General features: G+C 39.2%; 2 protein-coding genes across 2 annotated transcripts; one reads left to right on the top strand and one right to left on the bottom strand.

Annotated features, from left to right (window-relative positions):
* Nucleotides 1-7,641: 7,641 nt before the first annotated feature.
* Nucleotides 7,642-10,099, bottom strand: LOC113690592 (1-aminocyclopropane-1-carboxylate oxidase 1-like). Its single transcript, XM_027208572.2, has 4 exons — nucleotides 9,874-10,099; nucleotides 9,457-9,683; nucleotides 8,490-8,823; nucleotides 7,642-8,152 (listed from the first exon to the last, which is right to left on the bottom strand). Exons 1-4 carry the CDS (start codon nucleotides 9,976-9,978, stop codon nucleotides 7,859-7,861), a joined length of 960 nt encoding a protein of 319 aa, XP_027064373.1. The 5' UTR covers nucleotides 9,979-10,099; the 3' UTR covers nucleotides 7,642-7,858.
* An 8,049-nt stretch (nucleotides 10,100-18,148) lies between these two features.
* LOC113689310 (uncharacterized) lies at nucleotides 18,149-20,746 on the top strand. The gene is made up of 3 exons (XM_072049990.1): nucleotides 18,149-18,746; nucleotides 18,808-19,994; nucleotides 20,393-20,746. Exons 1-3 carry the CDS (start codon nucleotides 18,149-18,151, stop codon nucleotides 20,744-20,746), a joined length of 2,139 nt encoding a protein of 712 aa, XP_071906091.1.
* Nucleotides 20,747-22,214: the final 1,468 nt, after the last annotated feature.

Below are 22,214 nucleotides of genomic sequence, written 5' to 3'. Positions count from 1 at the left end.
AACCATAAGCACTACAATCAGAGAATATGCAAATACCAGTAAATAAGATGAATAAATAAAATTAATTCGATCTCACAATTTTTAGATAAACCAAAGCATCCGTTGCCCCTTGACTAGAAAAAGAGATTTAGTTCATCTCTGTTGGAACAATCTCATGCGAAATCGTAGAAACAATTGTAGCATACATCGTTCCTCAATGCAATGAAGAAAATCGATTCAATTAAAAATAAGCAAAAGATCTACTAAGTCAAAAGAATGACCAATTGTTTCTTCCTTTGCTCTGACATACAATCGAATCAATAGCCACAAAAAGACGAAAAAGTCAAGAGCAAAAAGGAGTTAAGATTGACTGCGCCCCTTTTCCTCTCAAATTTTTTTCCTACTGCCTATCCGACTACCAAGAGGAATAGAAGGGAAGACTCCTAGTTGAGCCTGACCTCCGTCCTCTTTGGAAATTACTAAAAACAGAAAAAGGGAAGTTCCCCAAAATTTTCTCCTAGTCTGCCGCAGTTGACCACTGGATAAGGGAAACAATCTCCGTTTGGACTCTTGTTCCCTTTTACTATTCAAACTCTTCTGTTAACTACCGTCAAATTAGCACCTTTTTATGGTATTTTGTTCTATTCCATTTCAAAAAATACAAATTTTTAAAAGTGAGTAGAATCCACTAACTAATGCACAGTTGGTAAGATAATAGGAGGGAATTAATTATAAAATAAATGACAAAACTATGACCTATCGTGTACATATACACGCAGTTTATATCATAAAAATCCAATATTTAATCCTCATACTTTTATTTTTTTTAGCCAGAAATTGAATCACCACCAATCGAAACAGGTACCTAAGTACCAACTAATGAAATTTTTTCGAATAATTCTAAATTTTTTAAAATATAGACCATGATCCCTTGGCCTACATTCAAGAAGAGTTTTATAACTATCTCTAGTGGCTAGAGTAGTTGGTTATTTAATCCTCATACTTACTAGAGGAAAACCATGTCTCCATCCAAAGAAAGAAGCATACAAAATTCAACTCCTTATGAGAAGTAAAAGACTAGAAAGGTATAAATTACAAGTGTGTGTGTGTCTGCTTGTTCTTGTGATATATGAAAGATGAGGGATAATAGTGACACATGTTTCGAGAAAAAACTCGCCAGAAAAAAAAAAGAAAGAAAAAGAGAATAGAGAATTCTTGAACTTACAAGTACTGTTTTATCTTGCCAATCAACCTTGATTTTTCCTCTAAACTACATCCAAATTATTATTTGGTTCTTAAATGATTCTACAAAATATATTTAACTCTAAAAACCTTTTACCATTAGTAATCAACCATATTTCTGTCAGCTTGAGGATAACCTGGCTTGCTTTTGACTATTGAGTTTTGTCCATTAAAATCACTAACTAGATTTACTAGAGAGGCAAACTGCTTGTTTGTCAAGTTGAAGGGGGCAAAGTGCAAATGTGGTGAATGTTGAATGAATTTTTTTCTTTTCATTTAACCCTAGTAGCCAACAAATCGTTGGCTTGTCTTGGCTATTGATGACTTGTTTATGTTATTCCTGATTTGGCACCAAAAAGTGGGCTTTTGAAGGATATTGCCAATTTTAAGTTCTCGGCCATGTTACTAATGCATTACTGTTAAATGCTTTAACATGTATAATATGTTAATCATTAATTATCTTACAACTATTAAATAAGTAGTTATGTGTGACAAACTTAGCTTTTCTTGCATATTGATATCGGCTGCTCCTTGTAAGTTTTCTCTCTTAAGTTTGATAATTGTAATTCATAGTTCCAAACATAATTGTATTTTTGTTCGAAGTACCAGACATTTGTTTTTTTTTTTTTTATTTAAACTTTTTTATTTTATTAATGAAAGAGATATACACAATATTTTTCCTTACAGGCGTCTAATTTTCCGAACTGAGGGCAAATCCAACTTGTCTAGAAAAATTGCCCCACGAGCTACCCTTGGGAGCATAGTTAAGCTGTCATAAATCTTGACTTGTTGGTGGGGATGAGATGTTCCGACATTGGATAAAGCGTCAGCAACTGTGTTAGCCTCTCGATAACAGTGTGATAAATGAGCAGGATCTTTCAAGAGCTTCAAAATCTGTCTGATTTCCCTTCGAATCTCCCATGGACATTGAATACGCTGCTGAATGATCTCAACTAAAAGCAATGAATCTGATTGAACCCTTATATTTTCGAAGCCCCTATTTTTACATGTTTGAAGACCAATAAGGAGGGCCCAAGTCTCTGCACGGAGAGATGTAGTGTGTCCAAGATAAGCCGAGAAAGCAATCACTGGTACGCCAAATGAATCTCGGAGAACTCCACCACCTCCACCCACTCCTGGATTACCTTTAGAGCATCCATCCGTGTTGAGTATCAACCTCCCTGTCTCCTTTATTTCCCAGCGAACCAATTTATATGCAATTCTACCGACAGATACATGCGATCGATCATACAAATGATGAAAAGACTGCAATTGAAGTTCTTGTTTGAAGTGAATCCCCACCATAGACTGTATTTCTGAGAAAATGTTCTTACAAATAGTAGACGATTGCATCTGGACACCCTCAAACATTGCTCTATTTCTTGCTTTCCAAATCTGCCAGCAAAGTACACTAGGTAGAATGCGGTCGATAAGTCGTCGTGTCTCAGAGTCATGTAAACGTAGCCACCATCCTACGATGCGAGGACGCAAAAAAGATCCTGGACACCTGAATCCACATAGGCCTCCAAAATAGTTCCAAACTACCGAGGCAATATGTCCGTTGGCAAATAGGTGCTCAATAGACTCCACAGATGCCGAGGAGCAGCAAAAACACTTTGAGGGAAGTTGGAAGCCAAGCTTACCTAACCTATCTGGTAATGGTAGTCTTCTCAGAAACAATCTTAACATGAAGAATGAGACTTTCCAAGGAATCTGAGGATGCCAAATGTAAGTAAAAGCCATTGACTTGTGTCGGGTCTGCCTGACGTCCCCAAAAGCCGATTGGAGAGAGAACTTACCAGATGTCGTGGGCATCCAAAAGACTTCAACTTCCCTCCCTTCCTCTGGTACCGGGTGTGCCAAAATGGAAGTAAGTTTCTCGCTTGGCATCGTCGAATGTAAGAGATTTATATTCCAGTGACCATTGGTGATAAAATTTTGGAATGACAAATTTGGGATAACTTTTGCATGTAGAAATAACGCACCACTTCCCAACCAGTTGTCATACCAAAAATGACAAGCTCCATCCCATAACATTGAGAGCTCCACTTGTCTACTTACGTTGATCATCCTTCTCCAGATTGCCGAGTCCGTTGTTCTGAGTTCGATCTGACAAGGATGAAGGCTTCCGCAATATTTTGCTTTCATGAACGATGCCCACAAGGATGATCCTGTTCGGAAATTCCACCAAAGCTTGCATGAAAAAGCTTGATATACGTCTCGTAGTCTTCGGAATCCGACTCCCCCTTCCTCAACCGGGTAACACAAGTGAGACCATCGTATCCAGTGGAATTTCGAGTCGTCGGTTGATGATCTCCACAGGAAGTTCGAGCACGAACTTTCTATAATTTTGAACACCTTGGCCGGGATCACAGCAGCTGACATTAGATGCATTGGCATAGAAGCCAACACGTGCTTGATTAGAACTATTTTGCCTCCAGAGGAAAGCAGCCTTGATTTCCATGACAAAATCCTCCCTAGAATAGACTGACACACTTCTCCAAAATATGAAGATTTGCATCTTCCAGAATAAAGAGGGAATCCCAAATAACGTATCGGAAATGACTGCCAGGCAAACCCAGTGATACGTTCAATCACCCTTCGTCTCGCTGGTGGCATCGATGGGTGGACCAAATAACAGCTTTTTTGCACATTTATGAGTTGCCCCGAACACCTTTGATATGCCTGTAACACCTGCATGATTGCCTTCAGAGAAGACGAGGATCCATTTGCGAATATAAGAACATCATCCGCAAATGCCAAGTGAGTAATAGTCGGACACCGATATGGAACTTTGAACCCCAGGAACCTCGATTGCATGGTGAGGTTATTCAGTCCTCTAGACAAAACCTCAGATCCTATAATAAATAATGCAGGAGATAATGGGTCTCCCTGACGAAGACCTCTCGAAGACTTGAAGAAACCGTAGGAGGAACCATTTATAATGATTGAAAACCAGACATTAGAGAGTAACCGCCATATAAGGTCAATAAATATTTCCCCGAATCCAAACCTCCTTAGAATATTAATAATATGGCCCCATGACATCCGGTCATATGCCTTGGACATGTCTAGTTTCATTAAAACATTTCCACCTCTATTCTTTTTCCCCATGCTTGATACCATCTCTTGAGCTAGTAGAAAATTTTCAGTTATATTGCGGCCCTTCACAAAACCTGTCTGATGTGGGGAAATGATTTTTGGCAGTAAACAAGCCATCCTATCTGTCAAAATCCGAGATAACACTTTATTGAAAAAATTGCATAGACTGATAGGCCTGAATTGAGAGAATTCCTGAGGATTTGGCGTCTTTGGAATTAGTATAATTGAAGTAGAAGTGATGAATCGTGGTAGCTCCGCCCCACAGAAGAAGCTCAGTACCGCATTGTAAACATCTTGAGCGATCACTTCCCAAGCAAATGTAAAAAATTTGCCTGTAAAACCGTCTGGGCCAGCTGCACTTTCTCCATCCATTAACTTTATGACTCCATATACCTCCTCAATTGAAGGTAATGCTTCCAGTTTTCCATTATCCTCTTCCGTAACCAAGTGCGGAATTAAATGTAGCATATCAGTAGATGATTCCAAAGAGCCCGTGAAAAGATCATTGAAATATGCCGTTGCCTCACTTGCTATATCATCGTCCTTTTCCACCCACTCACCATTGGACTTTTTGATGCGGTGTATCATTCCTTGAGCTCTTCTCTGCCTTACTACCGCATGAAAATATCTTGTATTCCTATCTCCTTGGCGAAGCCATTTGACCCTGGCCTTCTGTCTCCAATACTGTTCTTCAATTGACATTGAATACCGCAATTCTGCTTGTGCCTTATTAAGCTCAATTTGACACTCTTCGGAATAATCGTGGTCTAGCAACTCCTCAGCTCGTTGAACCGCCATTTCTGAAGAACGGACAGCGTCAAAAATATTCCCAAAATGTTGCTTGTTCCATGATTGAATAGCTCTCCTTGTTGCCAATAATTTAGAACACAATACGCGTAGCGGAGGCCCACCCACATCTTGTTTCCAAACATGGCGAATCACTTCCAAGAGCTCTGGTTTGGAAGTCCAAACATTCAGAAATCGGAACGGCCGAGGTTTGTTATCTGACCGAGTTGCAAAAGAAACCTTCAATGGTGCATGATCGGAGGGATGTCTTGCCAAGTGAAGTACCGAAATGTCATTTGACAAATCCAAACAAGGTCCATTGACTAAAAATCTGTCCAACCTTTTTGAAATCCGAGCTCTACTCCGTCGATTATTAGACCATGTGAATTTAGATCCTGAAAAACCGACATCAAAGACCTCAGCTTCCTCCATGAAATTCATAAAATCCACTCCTTCCGCTATAGCAAATGGACGCCCCCCTCGCTTTTCATGTGCTGCTAATATAACGTTGAAATCACCTCCAATACACCAAGGAAGTAAAGTAGGCTTATCATGTAATAATGATGTCCATAACTCTTTACGCTCATCCACTGAACACTTTGCATGAACAAAAGACATAATGATGGAACTTGGTAGTAATGGATTTTGAACATCTAGAGAAATATGTTGATCCGAACTACCAACGATCGAGCAAACAAAAGGATTATTATAGAAAACCCAAATATCGCTAGAGCAATTAACAAACACATAATCAAAAGATAGACGTAACCGAATGAGTTCGATTTTAGATACGTCTAGTTTTGGCTCACAAATCACAACAAAATGAACATGATAAATCCGAACTAATTTAATCAATCTTCTTAGGTTTGGTGCTTTTGCTATCCCTCTAATATTCCAAAATAATCCATTAATCATAAGAAAGAACCTGGAATGAATTTTTGGATGATGTCTGTGACCTTAACTGTCTGTCAGATGGGATTGGAGCCCGCATACCCTTTCTGTGCGGTTGTCGGAAGTCACCACCAGCCTCACCTATTTGATCAATGTTTAGGCCATTCATTGATGATTCCAGCAATTTTTCTTGTAGGACACCAATTCGGGGGGACAGATTTCCAGCATTAGTAGGCATTTGATTTGCTTCTACCAACTGTTGTGTAGAAACTTCATCCTCCACCCCTCGCAATTCAACATAGAGATTCTCCAAAACATTATTGTCGGCCAGCAGCTGCAGTTCAACATTGGTTTTGTCGGCCAATTGCTCATGGTCACTCCTTGCGTTGTTGTGGGCCTGATTTGCTTGTGTAAATGTTGTAGCTTTGTCGGTCAGATTCTGTTGTGCCAATGTTAAAGCATTCTCATCCAGATGATGTTGTTCGGTACTCAAAGGCTTCTCTTTGAGGACATGGGACCCTTCACTTTGACTGCCATGATGTTTCTCCAGCTGGTTTTCCATTGCTACATGTTCCCCATGCAAAACCGTATTCATCACCTTACATGTCTCCATGTTTACATTGACATCTGAAATTTCTAAATGGGTTACTACTCCTTCTGCATTAGCAGGATCATCATCAATAATGCAGTGTTGCAGATTTTTTACTTCCTTTTGCACGACTAACACGGCAGGTTCAGCAACCATGGCCTTTGCTGCTGAAGTTTTTATCCCATTTTTCACCGTAGCAGTGGTTGAAATTTCCTGTGAAGTAGACTCGTTTATCACAGTTTCATTCGCAGTAGCAGCAACTCCATTCACTATTATTTCATTTGCAATAACATTGGATATATTCGCTGCCTCTTTATTCTCCAAATCAGTTTGATTAGTCCCAGGTTGATGAGTAATCATCTGATTTCTATCTATGTATGGGTTTTGCTGGTTGTTCAGTTGCAGCCGAGACCCATCTTTTTTCAAATTCTTGTTGCAGTGCTCATGAGAATGTCCTAATCTTGAACAAAAAGAACAATACGGAGGAAGATTCTCTGTCTCAATACGTTGCCAAAAACCTGATTCCCCTTCGACAGCAACCCACACCCTTGGCACAAGAAGCTTCGCAACATCTATCTCTACGCACACCCTGGCTACACTAGGACGAATCCCAGCAGCCGTTGCCGAATCTAGAAACAAAGGTCTTCCTACTGGAGACAGTATGGAAAACAAAGAATGTTTGTCAAAATAATGAATAGGTAGAGCTGGAAGATTTACCCAAACCGGTACTAGAGATGATTCGCTATGCACATGAAATTCCCTGGTCCATCGAAACACACGCATTGGATGTTTACCCAACTGCCAAATTCCTCTCGTCCAAATTCTATTGAAATCTGCTTCAGCTGTACATTTAATAAGGACATGCCTATAGTCCAGACATTTGATTTGTCAGATTTGTTAGAAATTTGAGGACTAAATTGATCTGGCATTCATAAATTAAAGTAAAATGCTGAGTGTCTAATAATTGAGAAAATTTTAAGGACTTTTAAAGGCAAGTAAACCAAATATTAGGTCAATCAACCATATAGCTTTGCAACAGTAGACACAAATGATTTTGGAGAAATGTATAGCTTATTTTATTTCTTTGTCTTAGAATTCTTACTACATAATAAATTTTGGTCCCTCAGATGTATAAAGGACCCTCCTCTCTGGAGCAACAAATGACTGGGAATAACCAACAACCCCCACAATAAAAAAATAATAATAATAATAAGTAGAAAACATAAGAGGGAGAAGAAAACATCCTAGCACCGTTTTATTCCTATGAGTCTAGGCAGTTGCAATTGGACCCATGGTAACATTGGCTTCCACGTTCTTCATGAGTTCAAATCTTGGCTCTTTGGCCTGGAATTTAAGTCCAGCATACAGTTTCATGTAGTCATCAAAAACAAATTTTGGGTAGACTTCTTTTCTTTCTTCTGCTTCTTTTTCCAGTAGTGCTGGTGCTGGATAAATAACTGCATCATTGCCTGGATTGTAGAATGAAGCAAGTGACATCCTATTTCCATCTGTTTGAGCTATGACTCGGTGGAGCACACTTTTGTATTTTCCATTGGTAATCACCTGTGATTAATTTGTAACATAATTAGAATCCTAAATAGAAAAGAAATATATGAATAAACAGTCAATTCGATTTATTAATTTTTGCATAAATTAATATTGATGTTTAGTGTTGCTTACAAATTAGAATCACCCCTCTAAATCTAGTATGATATTCCGTAATTATAAGTAATTTTTATGAGAAATAATCTATTCATAAGTAATATTTATTTATGAGGCACGAATATAAATATACGTAATATGTTGGTATGAAAGTAAGAAATCTTTTGTTTCTTTTATTTAGTACTATCATATTACTTATAAAAGTATAAATTTTTTATCCCAAGAAATTAAAGTGTACCTCGAGTTGGTCACCAAGGTTGACCACAATAGAGTGCTTCATTGGAGGGACATCAACCCATTGATCACCCTTGAGGAGTTGTAGACCACTTACTTTATCATCTTGGAAAAGCAAGATAATCCCACCAGCATCAGTGTGTGGTCGAAGTCCCTTAATCAATTCTGGCTTGGGACATGGAGGGTAGTTGCTAACCTTGGTGCCAAAATTGGGACCTTTTGAACCGTAAAAGGCTTTCTTCAAGTAGCCCTTCTCAAGACCAAGATTTTCACATAGTAAATCAAGAAGTTCTTCAGCCAATTTTTCTAATCTTACAGCAAACTCCTTCATGAGGGTCCTGCATCATAAGCAAAAAATAATGAGGAAAATTTGATTGGATAGGTGGAATTAATAAAAAAAGAGAAAAATAACCTATGACAGAGCTATGGATATATCTTGCTTTTTAGGCGTTGACAAGGGAATATTTGAACATATTTTAAGCAAAGTTGTCAATAATTGTGTCTGATGAAAGGCTATTTTATTGATAAACCTGAATGGAAATCCAAATCTATCTGTTTCTTGAGAAGGGACGAAGAAGTATGGCTGCATGTGTAGCATGCTCAATCAGCTCAAAACTTCCTGTTGTGTTGGGACCTAGGAACTAACTATAGCGCAACAGTATTTATGGTTTTCATGCTCCTGTTAAGATCTTGTCTTGAATAACTTTCCACATCTGTAAACGACACTCTAATGGTACAAGGACGAGAAGAAAATCCGTGCTTAGAACACAAATAAAATGTTAACAAAGACTCAAATTTACAACCTTTAACAACCAAGCTATGAATTATTACAAGTAACATAAAGACAAATTCATACTGATGATTTCTTCAAAATTTTTTTAGTTTTCTTTCTGTCAGCAAAATGATTACTTATCCACATAAGGCTTGCTTCAAAATATTTCTTGAAGTGGGAAATGTGCTATAATTATTACCTGTATTCATCATCTAGATCAGGGACTTGTGAAATGTTTGAGACAGGAAGGTGGCGCAAGAAAAATGTGCTCTCCCAATCCATATCCGTAATCTCAGCTTGTACACCCTCTAAAGCCTTGCTTGCCACCAACTCCTTGAACCTTTGCTCCATGCATTTCTTGTAATGACCTTTTGTCAATCTTTCAACTGTGTCCATCATCTCGTGCGGGATTCCATGGTTCACCAACTACATCAAAGTTTCAAAAGAAAAGAAACAAAAGTTAATAATGTAAACTTCTTAGAACCATTAAAATTAAAACAAACTCATTAAAATGTAAACCTCTACAGCAGTTTGTTACATCAAAAAAAACAAAATGAGGTACACTAGTTTGCCTTATATCAGAAAGAAAATTAAAAAAAAAAGGAATGTGTAGTACCTCAAAGAAACCCCAGTTTTCACAAGCATCCTTTATATGCTCCATGGTGGAAGCTCTCTTGTCACCATTGAGGTTTTTCATGTTGATTACTGGGAAGTTCTCCATCTTACTAGCCTTTGTGGTGGCTACTTTTCTTGCCTAAATGTGTGTTTTGTGCGTGGGAGTTGGATTTTGTTGTGTATTTTGTGTGTTTGTGTGTTGTGTGTGGGATTTGGATTTTGGGGTGGCAATTTATAGGAGAAAGCTGGCAGGAGTGGAGACTCTGAGAACACTTGAAAATCATGTAGTGGTGGAAAGGTTGTAAATGGATGGAAATTTCCATTTGGCCCACCAACAACACATGACTTAAATTCCAGTTGTTCTAGGTCGTTTTGCCTTGTTGGACCATCTTACCTGAAGTGCAAAGGTCCCACTTCTGATGGCTGGACATTTTCATCTTGACCGATAATGCGTGGCTGCCCTATTTTATTGTTATTGTTATTATTTTTTTTTTATCGCAATAGTAATATTTCTACAATCTAATCTATTCTAATCTAAAAGGAGGAGGAGTCGATGAGAGTTGAAATGCTCTCGGAAAAAGCCACTCAAGACAACCACATATAATGGTAAATTGGTGGGAGGCAAGAATTGAATCCTTGACCTCCCACACCACTAAAGACTAAATTGCTTGGTGGTGACCGCCAGCCCTTTGGGCGGCTAGCTATTATTATTGTTATTATTGTTTTGTTGAAATGTGATCTGAGCTGTTATCATACAAAACTGCTTGAATACTTGGATGGATTTGTATAATAAGATTTTTTACACTAGTAATTATATATATAATACTTACATTTAAATAAAAAGTATATGTCATGCACTTAAAATTGTTGAGAAACATAAAAAATTTATACGTTGATAATGTAGAATAAATTAATTCATACTTAAATAGATATACCATTTAAGTAATAATTCATGCATTTTTCAAAAAAAAAAAGTAATAATTCATGCAAAAAATTTTATATGACCTATATCAAAATTTACAATTATACGTTTAAAATATGTTAACATTTATCTCATGCAACCTATACAAAAACTGATCTCCACCGTTTAAAATCAATTTTGCCTCCAACCGTTCCTTACCCATCATTTAGCAATTATTGAGGCGCACAAATCCCTTTTTTTTTTTTTTTTTTCATCCATAAACCTGTGGCTGCCCGATGGAATAAGGTTTTCAAGCTTGGCAAAGTCCTTGGTCTAACCCATAGATGTTTTCACTTTCCTTACTGGTTCTAAAAGGAAACAGACAGTTTTATTGGCTAATTGATGGATGAATCCAACTTGGTTTTCTTTATCGTCGTGTTTGTCCTCTTTAAGAAGACAAAAAAAGGATAAATAGTTAAAACTTCTGACGTCTTGCATTACCGACTTTGTTTCATATATCAGTCAAATTTAAGTGATTATGTCAATCTTTTTTGGATTTTTATGGCAGTCGGCAGTGGGGAGTCACAAGGGGGCTAGGGGGCAGTTGCTCCCAAGTTCTGAAAAATTCCTTTTGATTCCTGAATACTTTGAAGATTTTCCATTTAAAATCATATTTTTGCCCCCCTTCCCCCATCTAATTTTTGCGTCATGAAAATTATTATCTTTTAGACTTTAAATACTTTTAGATTTCTATTTAGTTAGTTCATATACATAATTTAACTTCATAATACATGTTTTTTTTAGAACTTTATGTATTACCTCCCTGAAATTTGGTATTCAAGCAAAGAGAAGTTCGTTTTTCCGGTACATAAGAAATGAGAAGGTAGAGACATGAATAGTTATACGAATTTGATATATTATCATGTATCTTGATCCAATATTGGGGAAATAGCTTCCTTCTTGTGGTTTGTAGACTTACTTTTTATTATTACTCTATTAAAAATCATCTTAAGATCATAAAAAAACTTCTTCATATAGAAATTTGGTTTAAAATAATTTACATTGATTTCGGATTAACTATAAAGACCAAAATATTAAGCGATATAGTCACAAAAAATTATCATGCATTTTATAATTTTCAAATTTAGACTCGTAAAGTAAAATTGCCATATTTTTAAGTTCACCCCCTCTTTTTAAAAATCCCTGCCCCGCCATGCTAAATCTATTAACTGTATGACCAACTAATCCGTTCACTTGTTTTGTGGTTTATGTTAAAACCTTTTACAATATTAGTGAACAATTAACCTGAAGTACACTAATGCTGAATTTTAAATTAGTTAATAGGTGGTTCCACTGTTATCTAATCAGCAAATGTTTATATTGATAGCAATTTATTTGAATAAATTTCATATACACTACCAATATATACACTATCACGGTTAGATCGATAACATATGAGTAACTTTTGAATTTCAAATTCAAATTTTATACATATGTCATATATCTAATGGTAATAGTGTATACAAGATTCATTTATTATACGCAGTTTACTAGGTGCATGATAATGTTAGAATTTCATAATGAGTACATTATTTTATTTGGTAAGTGTATCGTGCCGTCCGACCACAAATAGAAAAAGCCATGTAGAAATCAAGTGCATATGCATTTGGATACTTCCTCGTATTTATCTCTTCATTTGCTCACCCTCTTTCCCTCTTTCCCTCTTCATTTGCTAAGACGTCAAGAAAATCCCTTTCATCTGTTGTTTTTTTTTTTTTTGTTGCATGTTTTTCACGTATTTGTTACCATTGGTTCGGCTTTCGCTAATTGATTGAAATTCTCTTCTTTTTTATATACATACAAAAAATCTTTTCACTTGATTGTGTGTAAATCGTTTCGTGCATGTGATTTGTTTCGTACAAGATGGTCCATTTTGTGTTATGGTCGGCTCTAAAGTTTTGTCTTCTTCACATATATTACACCTAAATAAACATCTTTTTGGTTTTTCTTTTTTGGCTGAATCACCTAAATAATGATCTGATTCTTTACAATTAGAAAGGTAGATTTAGAATTGACTTTCGAGTAGGGGAAAAGCTATGTGAAGAAAAGACGGGGACGCCACGAATAGAGGTGGCGTAATTGGAAATGGGGGAAAAGATATTTCGATTTTCAAGATTTGGTTAAAATTCATTTTCCTCAGTTGAATTTTGTGTCACTTTCAAATTAATCCTTTAATCTTTTAGAAGCATCAACTTGGACCCTTAAAACTTTTTTCCCAAATTATATAGGAACCTTTTTTATTCTTGTTTTTTAAGCCATTCCAATGCAAATTTGAATTCCTACTCTTCTCTCAAAACATATTACGTTCAACAGTGTCCAATTCTTTGACTCCAATTTTAATAATGAATTCCTACAAATGGTATCGAGTATTAGTTCTTTCTTATGGAATTAGTTCGTGAAACTACTCTATTTAAATCTTTTTCACTTCCACGTCAAAAAATAAAAAAGTTAGGATGAACCCACGAGGTATATCGGCCAAAAATGATGTGATGAAAGTATGTATCAGAAAAGGTAAAATGTGCACAAGCATAATGCCAACACTTGAAATTGTGCTGAGGTAATTGTATCAGTAAAAGTTAAAAAGTTAGAGAAAGTGGATTTATAAGCTTGCTATTTGTCTGAGGCAGCTATTCCGGATATATATTTTTTTTACTTTTTTTTTTGGATACTAATGGAATTACTTCTGTTGATTTTGCTGTTTCTTGTAATAACTTTATCCAAGTTTCAATAACACTTCAATTGAACAAAAATTAAAATACTTATAGAGAAATGGTTGGCTGGTTGCTGGAGAATCTAGATGAGTCGTTATGGTCAAGTTGATTAGGCAGGACCTTGGCTACCTCGTTATGGTGAAAAGGAATGTAATTTGAACCTGACAATTGACTTCAATACAAATTCTGGATTCCCCCCAACTTCTTGGACATTGAAGCACGGCCATCCAATTGGGTTTAACTTTCTTGCCTTTCATTTTCCCTTTTTTCTTTTTGTGGTCCTATTAGTAAGAACTAATCAAGAGATACAAGTAAGTTAAAGGGTTCTAAGTTGAAAATCATTTTCTAAAGGCAAAGAACAATGCGTGTCATCATTGTTGGAAAGAAATTTTGTAACAACAAATTTGAAATTCCAACAGATTACACTTTGAAGTTCCAACAGATTTCAAACTCAAATAAATCACCTGTAAGCCAATGAACATTTGTGCATGTTAACACTATCTAATCTGTTGTTTAATTAGTTCGAGCTCAAATTCTAGGATGAATATTGATAGGAGGGCCTAAAAATCCTAAATTTGGCATACAAAATTTGAAAAAACTCTCAGATCTAATAAACAAAAATTAAGGCCTTGCTTGCCAAATTGGCAACCACAATTACAGTAGAACAAATTGATTTGAGTTCCTCCATTGACTCCATGCTTAAGGCTATCTTTTTGTGGAATACGCATCACATCTATATGTCATGGTGATTCTATCCATGAAGCTCATAAAATTTAGGTAAAGTGAGCATCCTGGTCTTTGGACTTTAAACGAAAGTGTATTCCTTGGGTTATCAAAATATTCCATTTAAGTTTAAATTGGTTTCAAATGAATCCGCAACCAAAGTCCACTGAGTTTCTCCGTTGACACCACGAATTGCGGGCGCGTGCAAGGAAATGAGAAAGGTTAAATAGGTTCATTGAAGGACACCTAGACAAGCGGAAAATTTTAAATTTTCAGATTTGATTAAATTTATATTGCTCGATCTACTTTCGTGTCATTTTCTAGTTAATCCCATAGACTTTTAGATGTATCCATTTGTATCCGCAAAGCTTTAGTTTTTCCAGTTATCCTGGAGTCCTTTTTGCCCTTAAATTTGAACCTATTCCAATGTCAATATAAGTTCCTAATCTCCTCGTGTCATTTAATTTGTTTAAATTTATTTTGCTCGATCTACTTTCATGTCATTTTCAAGTTAATTCCATAGACTTTTAGATGTATCCATTTGGATCCGCAAAACTTTTGTTTTTCCAGTTATCCTGGAGTCCTTTTTGCCCTTAAATTTGAAGCTATTCCAATGTCAATATAAGTTCCTAATCTCCTCTCAAATTATGCTAGTATTTAGCTTGTGCCTATCATACTTGTTATTTTTTTTCAAATGGATTAACCATTCCTACATTAATAGTTTATACATTGTTAGTTTTGGATGAATAAGAATTATGTAATATTTAAATTTGAAATTTAATTTTTGCACATGTATCGTAGATCCAATGATGATAGTACATATGCTGTCAATGTGTATAAGATTTACTCTTTTTCTAATTGGTTGTGAATACAGTATGAATAATTCAAGTCATCGTTCTTACATATTCTTTAAAATTGGCTTTAGAAAATTGATGCATTCTAAGTGTTTAGTTACCATACCAATTTTTAAAAACTTCTATACATGCTTTTACTATGATATAATAATATTGATTAATACTATAATGTATACCCAAAAAATTGGTAGATATTTTTTGAGATAATTAAAATTTTATTAAATGACCATGAACCTAGAACTATATATTTCTACCAAATTAAATACTAAAGATCCAAACATTATTTTTCATGAAGGAATATTTTATTTCTTTAGATTTAATAAATCTATAGATATAATAATTAAACTAAGTAAATTTAAGTCGTACTGATACAAAGGGTAAACAAATTTATTAAAAAAGATACATATTTTTTTGTTAGAAGAGAGAAACATTATATAACCTATTAATTAGTGAAGAGTTAGATAGAAATATGGATAAAACCCAAGTATGCAAATGACCTACAAATTTTCTTCAATTAGGCTTGCTATCTAGGAGAGAGAAATGGTTAATTAAATTTTTAATACTTTCACACACATACATGTATATGTGCGTGTATAATTAAATTTTAACAATGGTCGTAAACCTAGAACTGATTTTGTGCTCAATTAAATACACAAGATGTAGCAATTCATTTATCAATGAATATTCCGTTTTAAGTTTATTTGAAAAGATAAAAAATGTTAGAAGAGATGAAAACTATAAAAAAAAATTAACTAATTAGAGAGGAATTGGATACAAATATGGCTAAATTCTAAACATTCAAATGACTCATCAAACAGTGAGAGGTGAGCTTAAGTTTGAAATTAACAAGATAAGTGGAATGCTCTCCACAGCCTTCCTTTTTTAGAAAGTTTAGGGTTTCGGTTTTTTGGCCGCATGGCAGTCGCGCTTGGCCCTCCACCGTTGGGGAGGGCACCAGAATTCTTCCTCCCCCACGTTTCGAAAGAAAGCCTTCTCTGAGTTGTTTGGGCAAGGGTCGCTGGCGGAGATTGCGAAAGTTCAGGCGTCACTTTCTACACATCGTGGAGAGCCGGCTGTCGTCTTCAAGGCAGATGACATAGCAGCGGCGGCGAATCCTTTTCGTTATACTTTGGTTGGGAAGTTCTCCAAAGGTCGCCCTTTGCTGCCAGATTTGCGAAAATTTTTTTCCACGCTGGATTTGAAGGACATGATTTCTGTTGGACTCCTGGATGCCAGGCATGTATTGCTGAGATTCCATGGTGAAGCAGATTTTCTTCGGGTCTAGTCTAGGAGCCTGTGGTATGTGTATGGCCGCCCCATGAGGGTGTTCAAATGGACGTCTAAATTTCATGTGGATAGAGAATCATCTCTTGTGCCTGTATGGTTTCGCTTGCCCAAGCTACCGATTCATTTATTTGCTAAACCTTGTCTGTTTCACATCGTTTCTTGCTTGGGTAATCCCTGTTTGTGGACAAGGCAACGTCTTCTTTCTCTCGGCCAAACGTAGCGCGGGTTTTTGTTGAAGTAGATCTTTTAAAAACTCTTCCAGCAAGGGTTTGGGTTGATATGGGAGATGGGGATGGTTTTTGGCAGGCTTTGATCCCTGAGAGTCTTCCTAAGTATTGCGGTCATTGCTACCGCCACGGACACGACGACGTTAATTGCCATATCAAGCACCCTGATCTGCGTGTGACCAAGGTTCAGCGGCAGGAGGTGGATGCGAAGTCGTTGTATGGACAGGGCTCTGAAGAGCGTGGGGCATTGATTGGGATGTCTGCTGGGATGGTTCAGGTTGGCGCAGCACAGGCCATGGGGAAGGGGCAGCAGGATGTGGGGGAGGAGCAGGTGGCTGTTGCTGAGGGGGAGCTTCTCCAATCACAGCAGCAGCCTGCACGGGATGTAGTGACGCTGGTGGAGGCTGGGATTGTTTCTGCGGCTGATGCAATCATTCACCAGTTGGCAGACTAGGTGGCCCACAAACATGTGGAAGTGCGCAAGGAGGATATGTAGGTTGGGGGGTCGGCTTTGTTCGACGAGAATGGTGCGGTGCTAGTAGAGAGTATGACTACGGATGCTGATTCAGCTATGGTGGGGGAGTTAGGCGCCGGGGAGGAGATGGATGTGATTGGAATAGGTAGTAAGGTGTCGCGGGGGAGGTATGGGGATGATGCAGAACGGGAAGGTAGGTTGGAGATTGTCTTACCTCAGATTGCAGCTGGCGTCGTGCGAGGGAGTGGCCACCAGGTCAAGTTACAGGGAGAGGTCGGTGCTGTAGGGAGATCTTCCCCTGATGCTGGTGAAGCACGAGCGGCTATGTCTGATGGAGATCAGAGGCTGGATTCGAGTAGTGATGAGGAGACTTTGTCTCCAGTGGGCAATTTGCCTCCATGTCACCAGGTGTGTTTCCAGGAGGGGAACTTCGTGTCAGCGGCTGGAGCTCTCGATAGTTCGGTGGTAGTTCACAAGCTCAAACAAAAAGGTATTCGTGCGCTTTTTCCATCTGACAGACAATTGCGGTCTAATTTGATAAACTCACAGAATTCCTTCCATGCTCTTTTAAATGATTAAGGGTCTTTTTTGGAATATTCGGGGCATCTCTAAAGCTCCAAAATTGAGAAGGATTAAACAGTTAATTAAAATACATAATCTTCAATTCTTGGCCCTTTGTGAGCCTTGGTTGAAGGTCGACAAAGCTGAACGGTATAGGTACAAATTAAACTTTCATGGCTTGGTGCATAATACGAAGGGTTCGGTGTGGGTTTTCTTTAAAGAACCTTTCTCAGGTTTGGTTATTGGGGAGAGTTCCCAGCATGTGTCTGTACGGTTGTCCCACGAGCATTTAACGGGCTCTCAACTGGTTGTATCCTTTGTGCATGCTCGGTGCACGTCTGAGGAGAGGTGTGAGCTCTGGGATGGTTTATTGCGGGATAACCCAGGTTCTGCGGCATGGGTTGTTGGGGGGGATTTTAATGTAATTCTAGTGGCTGAGGAGAAGAAAGGGGGTGGGCTTTTGACCCTTTGGAAGCTATGGAGTTCAAGGATTTTATCACTGAGGCTAATCTCACAGATATTGATTTTTCTGGCGCTCGCTTTACCTGGTGTAACAATAGGCAGGGCAGGGCAAGAATTTGGAAGAGATTGGATCGGGTTTTGTTGAATGAGGGATGTCTGGACTTGGGTTTGGATTTGGCGATATCTCATCTAGCCAGGGAATCATCTGATCATGCTCCGCTCCTGATGTCCGTTTCCACCAGATTGGATAATAAACCGCGTCCGTTTAAGTTTCTTAATTTTTGGACGGGGCGTGAGGATTTCTTGCCTATGGTTCAGGATTCCTGGGGGCAGCCATGTCCTGGCTCTCCTCTGCATGTTCTTTGTTGTAAATTGAAGCGTCTTAGGAGCGCTATCCAAGCATGGAATAGGGAGGCCTTCGGGGATATATTTCAGACAGTTAGGCAGCAGGAAGAGGAGGTGAGGCTTGCGGAGCTGCGAGTGGAAAGTGATGAGTCGGTGGACGCTAGGGTGAATCTACACCTAGCTCAAGGTCGTTTGCGGGCTGCCTTGAGAGTGGAGGAGATGTTTTGGGAACAGAAGGCGCGGGTGAGATGGTTGCAGGAGGGAGATCGTAATACAAAGTTTTTTCATTCTGTGGTCAAACATAGAATGGCACGGTCGATCATTCACAGGATTAGGAATGGTAGAGGGGTGGGCTGAGTCGGAGGAGGAGATAGGTGCTGAGGCAGTGCGGTATTTTGAGGATTTGTTTACGGCTCAACATGTGGCTTCTTCTTCTACTTTGCTTAATCATATCCCAAAAATTTTGACAGTTGAGGAGAATGATTTGTTGGAGCAGGTTCCCTCTGAGGAGGAGATTCGTAGTACGGTATTTGCGATGGATGGGGATAGTACTCCGGGCCCGGATGGATATACGGGTAAATTTTTCACGGCTGCTTGGTCGGTTATCGGTGAGGATGTGGTTAGAGCAGTGGGTAGCTTCTTCTGTGGGGCTGACCTGCCGCGTGCAATTACAGCGACCTCCATTGTGCTTATTCCTAAGATTGCGCATCCCCAGGACTTTTCGCATTTTCGTCCGATTAGTTTGTGTAACTTCGTTAACAAGCTAATTTCGCGAATATTGGCGGATCGCTTGGCTCAAGTACTTCCTAAGATCATTTTCCCGCAGCAGAGTGGTTTTGTTCGGGAGCGGATCATATCAGATAATTTCTTGCTTGCGCAGGAGTTGCTATCTAGTATGGGTAGAACCTCTAGAAATGCTGATGTTGCTCTTAAACTAGATATGTCGAAGGCTTACGATCGTGTCTCTTGGGTGTTTTTGACTATGGTCTTGCGTAGATTTGGATTTGGGGAGCAATGGATTGACAGGGTTTGGAGATTGGTGTCGAATATCTGGTTTTCAGTTTTGGTTAATGGAGCGAGTGTCGGGTTTTTTAAATCTACGCGAGGGATTAGGCAAGGCGATCCATTGTCCCCAGGTCTATTTATCATTGGTGCGGAGGTGATGTCTCGCTCTCTAAATAAGCTGTTGGAGAATCGGGAGTTTAAGTGTTTTTTAGTTCCTAAAGGATGCCCTAAGATCACTCATCTTAGCTATACTGATGATGTCCTGGTTTTTTCTGGTGCTTGCTCCTCTTCATTGAGGTGTGTCATCCAGACGATTGGCGGGTATGAAGCAATATCGGGGCAGAAGATTAATGTTCAGAAGTGTGGTTTCTTGACTCATGATAAGTTGCCTAGCTATTGTATGGCGAGGGTTCGGCGGGCAACGGGTTTTGGCCATAAATCTTTTCCTGTGCGGTACTCGGGTTGCCCGCTTTTCACAGGGCTTCGGAAGAGTGTGTATTTCATGGAGATGGTGCAGTCAGTCATTAATAAAATTTCTTCATGGAGATCCAGATTTCTATCCAGTGGGGGGCGTCTCATACTCATAAGGCATGTTCTCTCTGCGATTCCGACTCGCTTGCTTGCAGCATCTTGTCCCCCAAGAGAAGTCCTTGCCTTGGTTGAACGGGCCATGGCCAATTTTCTTTGGGGGGAGCCGGAAGGGGGATTCCGGCATCACTGGATCAAATGGAAAATTTGTGTGCCGGCTTGGCTCAGGGGGGGATAGGTATTCGTTCGTTACTAGAGGTCCAGTCAGCGTTCTCACTCAAACTGTGGTGGCGGTTCCGTACAAGTGATTGTTTATGGTCAACATTTATGAGGGCAAAATATTGTCGGCGGAGTCATCCATGTATGGTGGGGGCGGTGCAGGGTAGCTCCTATGTGTGGCGCCGCATGCTTCAAATACGTGAGGTGGCAGAGCAAAATCTTTCGTGGCTGGTCCGGTCTGGTCAGTGTAACTTTTGGTTTGATAATTGGCTGGGATCTGGTCCTCTATGTCAGCGACTACCAAGTGTCTCTGACCATCCGGTAGGTGATTTCGTGTTGAATGGACTGTGGAATCAACAGTTGTTGCGGCGCTGGGTCCCGGATGATATAGTGTCAGAGATTATTACCAAATCTCCCCCAGTGTGCGGTGTGGGTTTTGACGGAGTCAGGGGATTTCTCGATTGCTTCCTCCTATGTGCTCCTGGGCAGGCAGAGTCCTTCCTCATTCATGTTTAGCAGGGTATGGCATTCTTTGATACCAATAAAGGTATCTTTTTTCATGGTGCGGTTGTTGCGGGATAGATTGCCTTTGGCGTCTGCGCTAGGACGATTGCATGTGTATGGCCCTTCCAAGTGTTTTTGTTGTTCGGCCCCGCAATCCGAATCTTTGGACCATATATTTGGGGAACGGGATGTAGCTCAGTTTTTGTGGACATTCTTTGGGAACGGTGCGGGCGTGACGTACCGAGGGAGTGGGGCGCGGTCACGTCTGGCTGGCTGGTGGTGTCAACCGAAATGTAGCTCGCGTTTGGCATCACTTCACGTACTGGTGCCTAGTATAATCTACTGGCATATTTGGTTAGCACGAAATCTTGCGATTTTTGAAGGGAAGTGCCTGCGTAGGGAGGCCATGTGTGAGCGCATCCTCGCGGATATTGTGGGGCTTTTTTGCGAGAAGTATGCAGGGGAGGCTGTGGGTCATGGGTCTTGGATGGCATTTTATTCCAATATCTGTCGATGGAGGCCTCGTTATTGTCATAGTCTGGTTCAATGGGTGCTTCCAACCCAGGGGACTTTCAAGTTAAATACGGATGGATGTTCGTTGGGCAACCCGGGCGTTAGTGGTGGGGGTGGTGTGCTCCGGGATTCATCTGGTGTAGTGGTGTTTGGGTTTTCGACTCCGCTTGGGGAGCTGACATGCATTCAGGCGGAGATTAGGTCCTTGTTGGTTGGAGTGCAACAATGTCTCCTTAGGGGATTCTTGCGGATTCAGGGGGAGGTGGATTCTCTTGTGTTAGTCAACATACTGCTCAAGAAATCAAGGTGTCCGTGGATAATTCTGCCAGAGGTAGCTGCCTTAGAGACGACTCAGGGTGTGGAATGGTCTGTTGGGCATTGTTATCGTGAGGCGAATCGGGTGGCGGATGCATTGGCCAAGGTAGGGGCACGGTCAGAGGATTTTGTCTTGTATTCTTCACAAAAAGACTTACCCAGATTGGCAAGGGGGGCCTTGGGCTTAGATAGGTCTCAGACTCCCGCTATTCGTGTTAGAGTTGCTCACGTGTGAACTCTTTGTAATTTTGATGGTTTTTCACAATAATATTTTGGGGTGGCGTCCCTCCCCGCATAGGGGTTAGGCGAAAAAAAAAAGTGTTCAAAATTTGATAAATGAGTAGATTAACTGTTAATTTTGTGAAAAAAAAAGACTCATCAAATAATTATGCATGTCACCTAAGAGAGAGAAAATGGCTAATTAGAGTTAGTACTTCATATATACATACATACATGTGTGTGTATATGTATGTATATATGTATGTATATGTATATGTATGCATGTGTGTGTATATTCACATTTTCCTACTCTAAAGACCATTTTATCATGGAATTAAGTGGTATAGTATGCCATTGGTTAATAGTCTAGTGGTCGATGCTCATTCTATGGAGGTAAAGAATTCAAATGTTGTCATTCACCCTACTCAAAAGG

Source organism: Coffea arabica, chromosome 5c, assembly GCF_036785885.1.
Source record: "Coffea arabica cultivar ET-39 chromosome 5c, Coffea Arabica ET-39 HiFi, whole genome shotgun sequence".
NCBI classification, from domain to species: domain Eukaryota; kingdom Viridiplantae; phylum Streptophyta; class Magnoliopsida; order Gentianales; family Rubiaceae; genus Coffea; species Coffea arabica.
The sequence above is the reverse complement of the archived record's forward strand: the minus strand, read 5'-3'. Positions and strand labels throughout refer to the sequence as shown.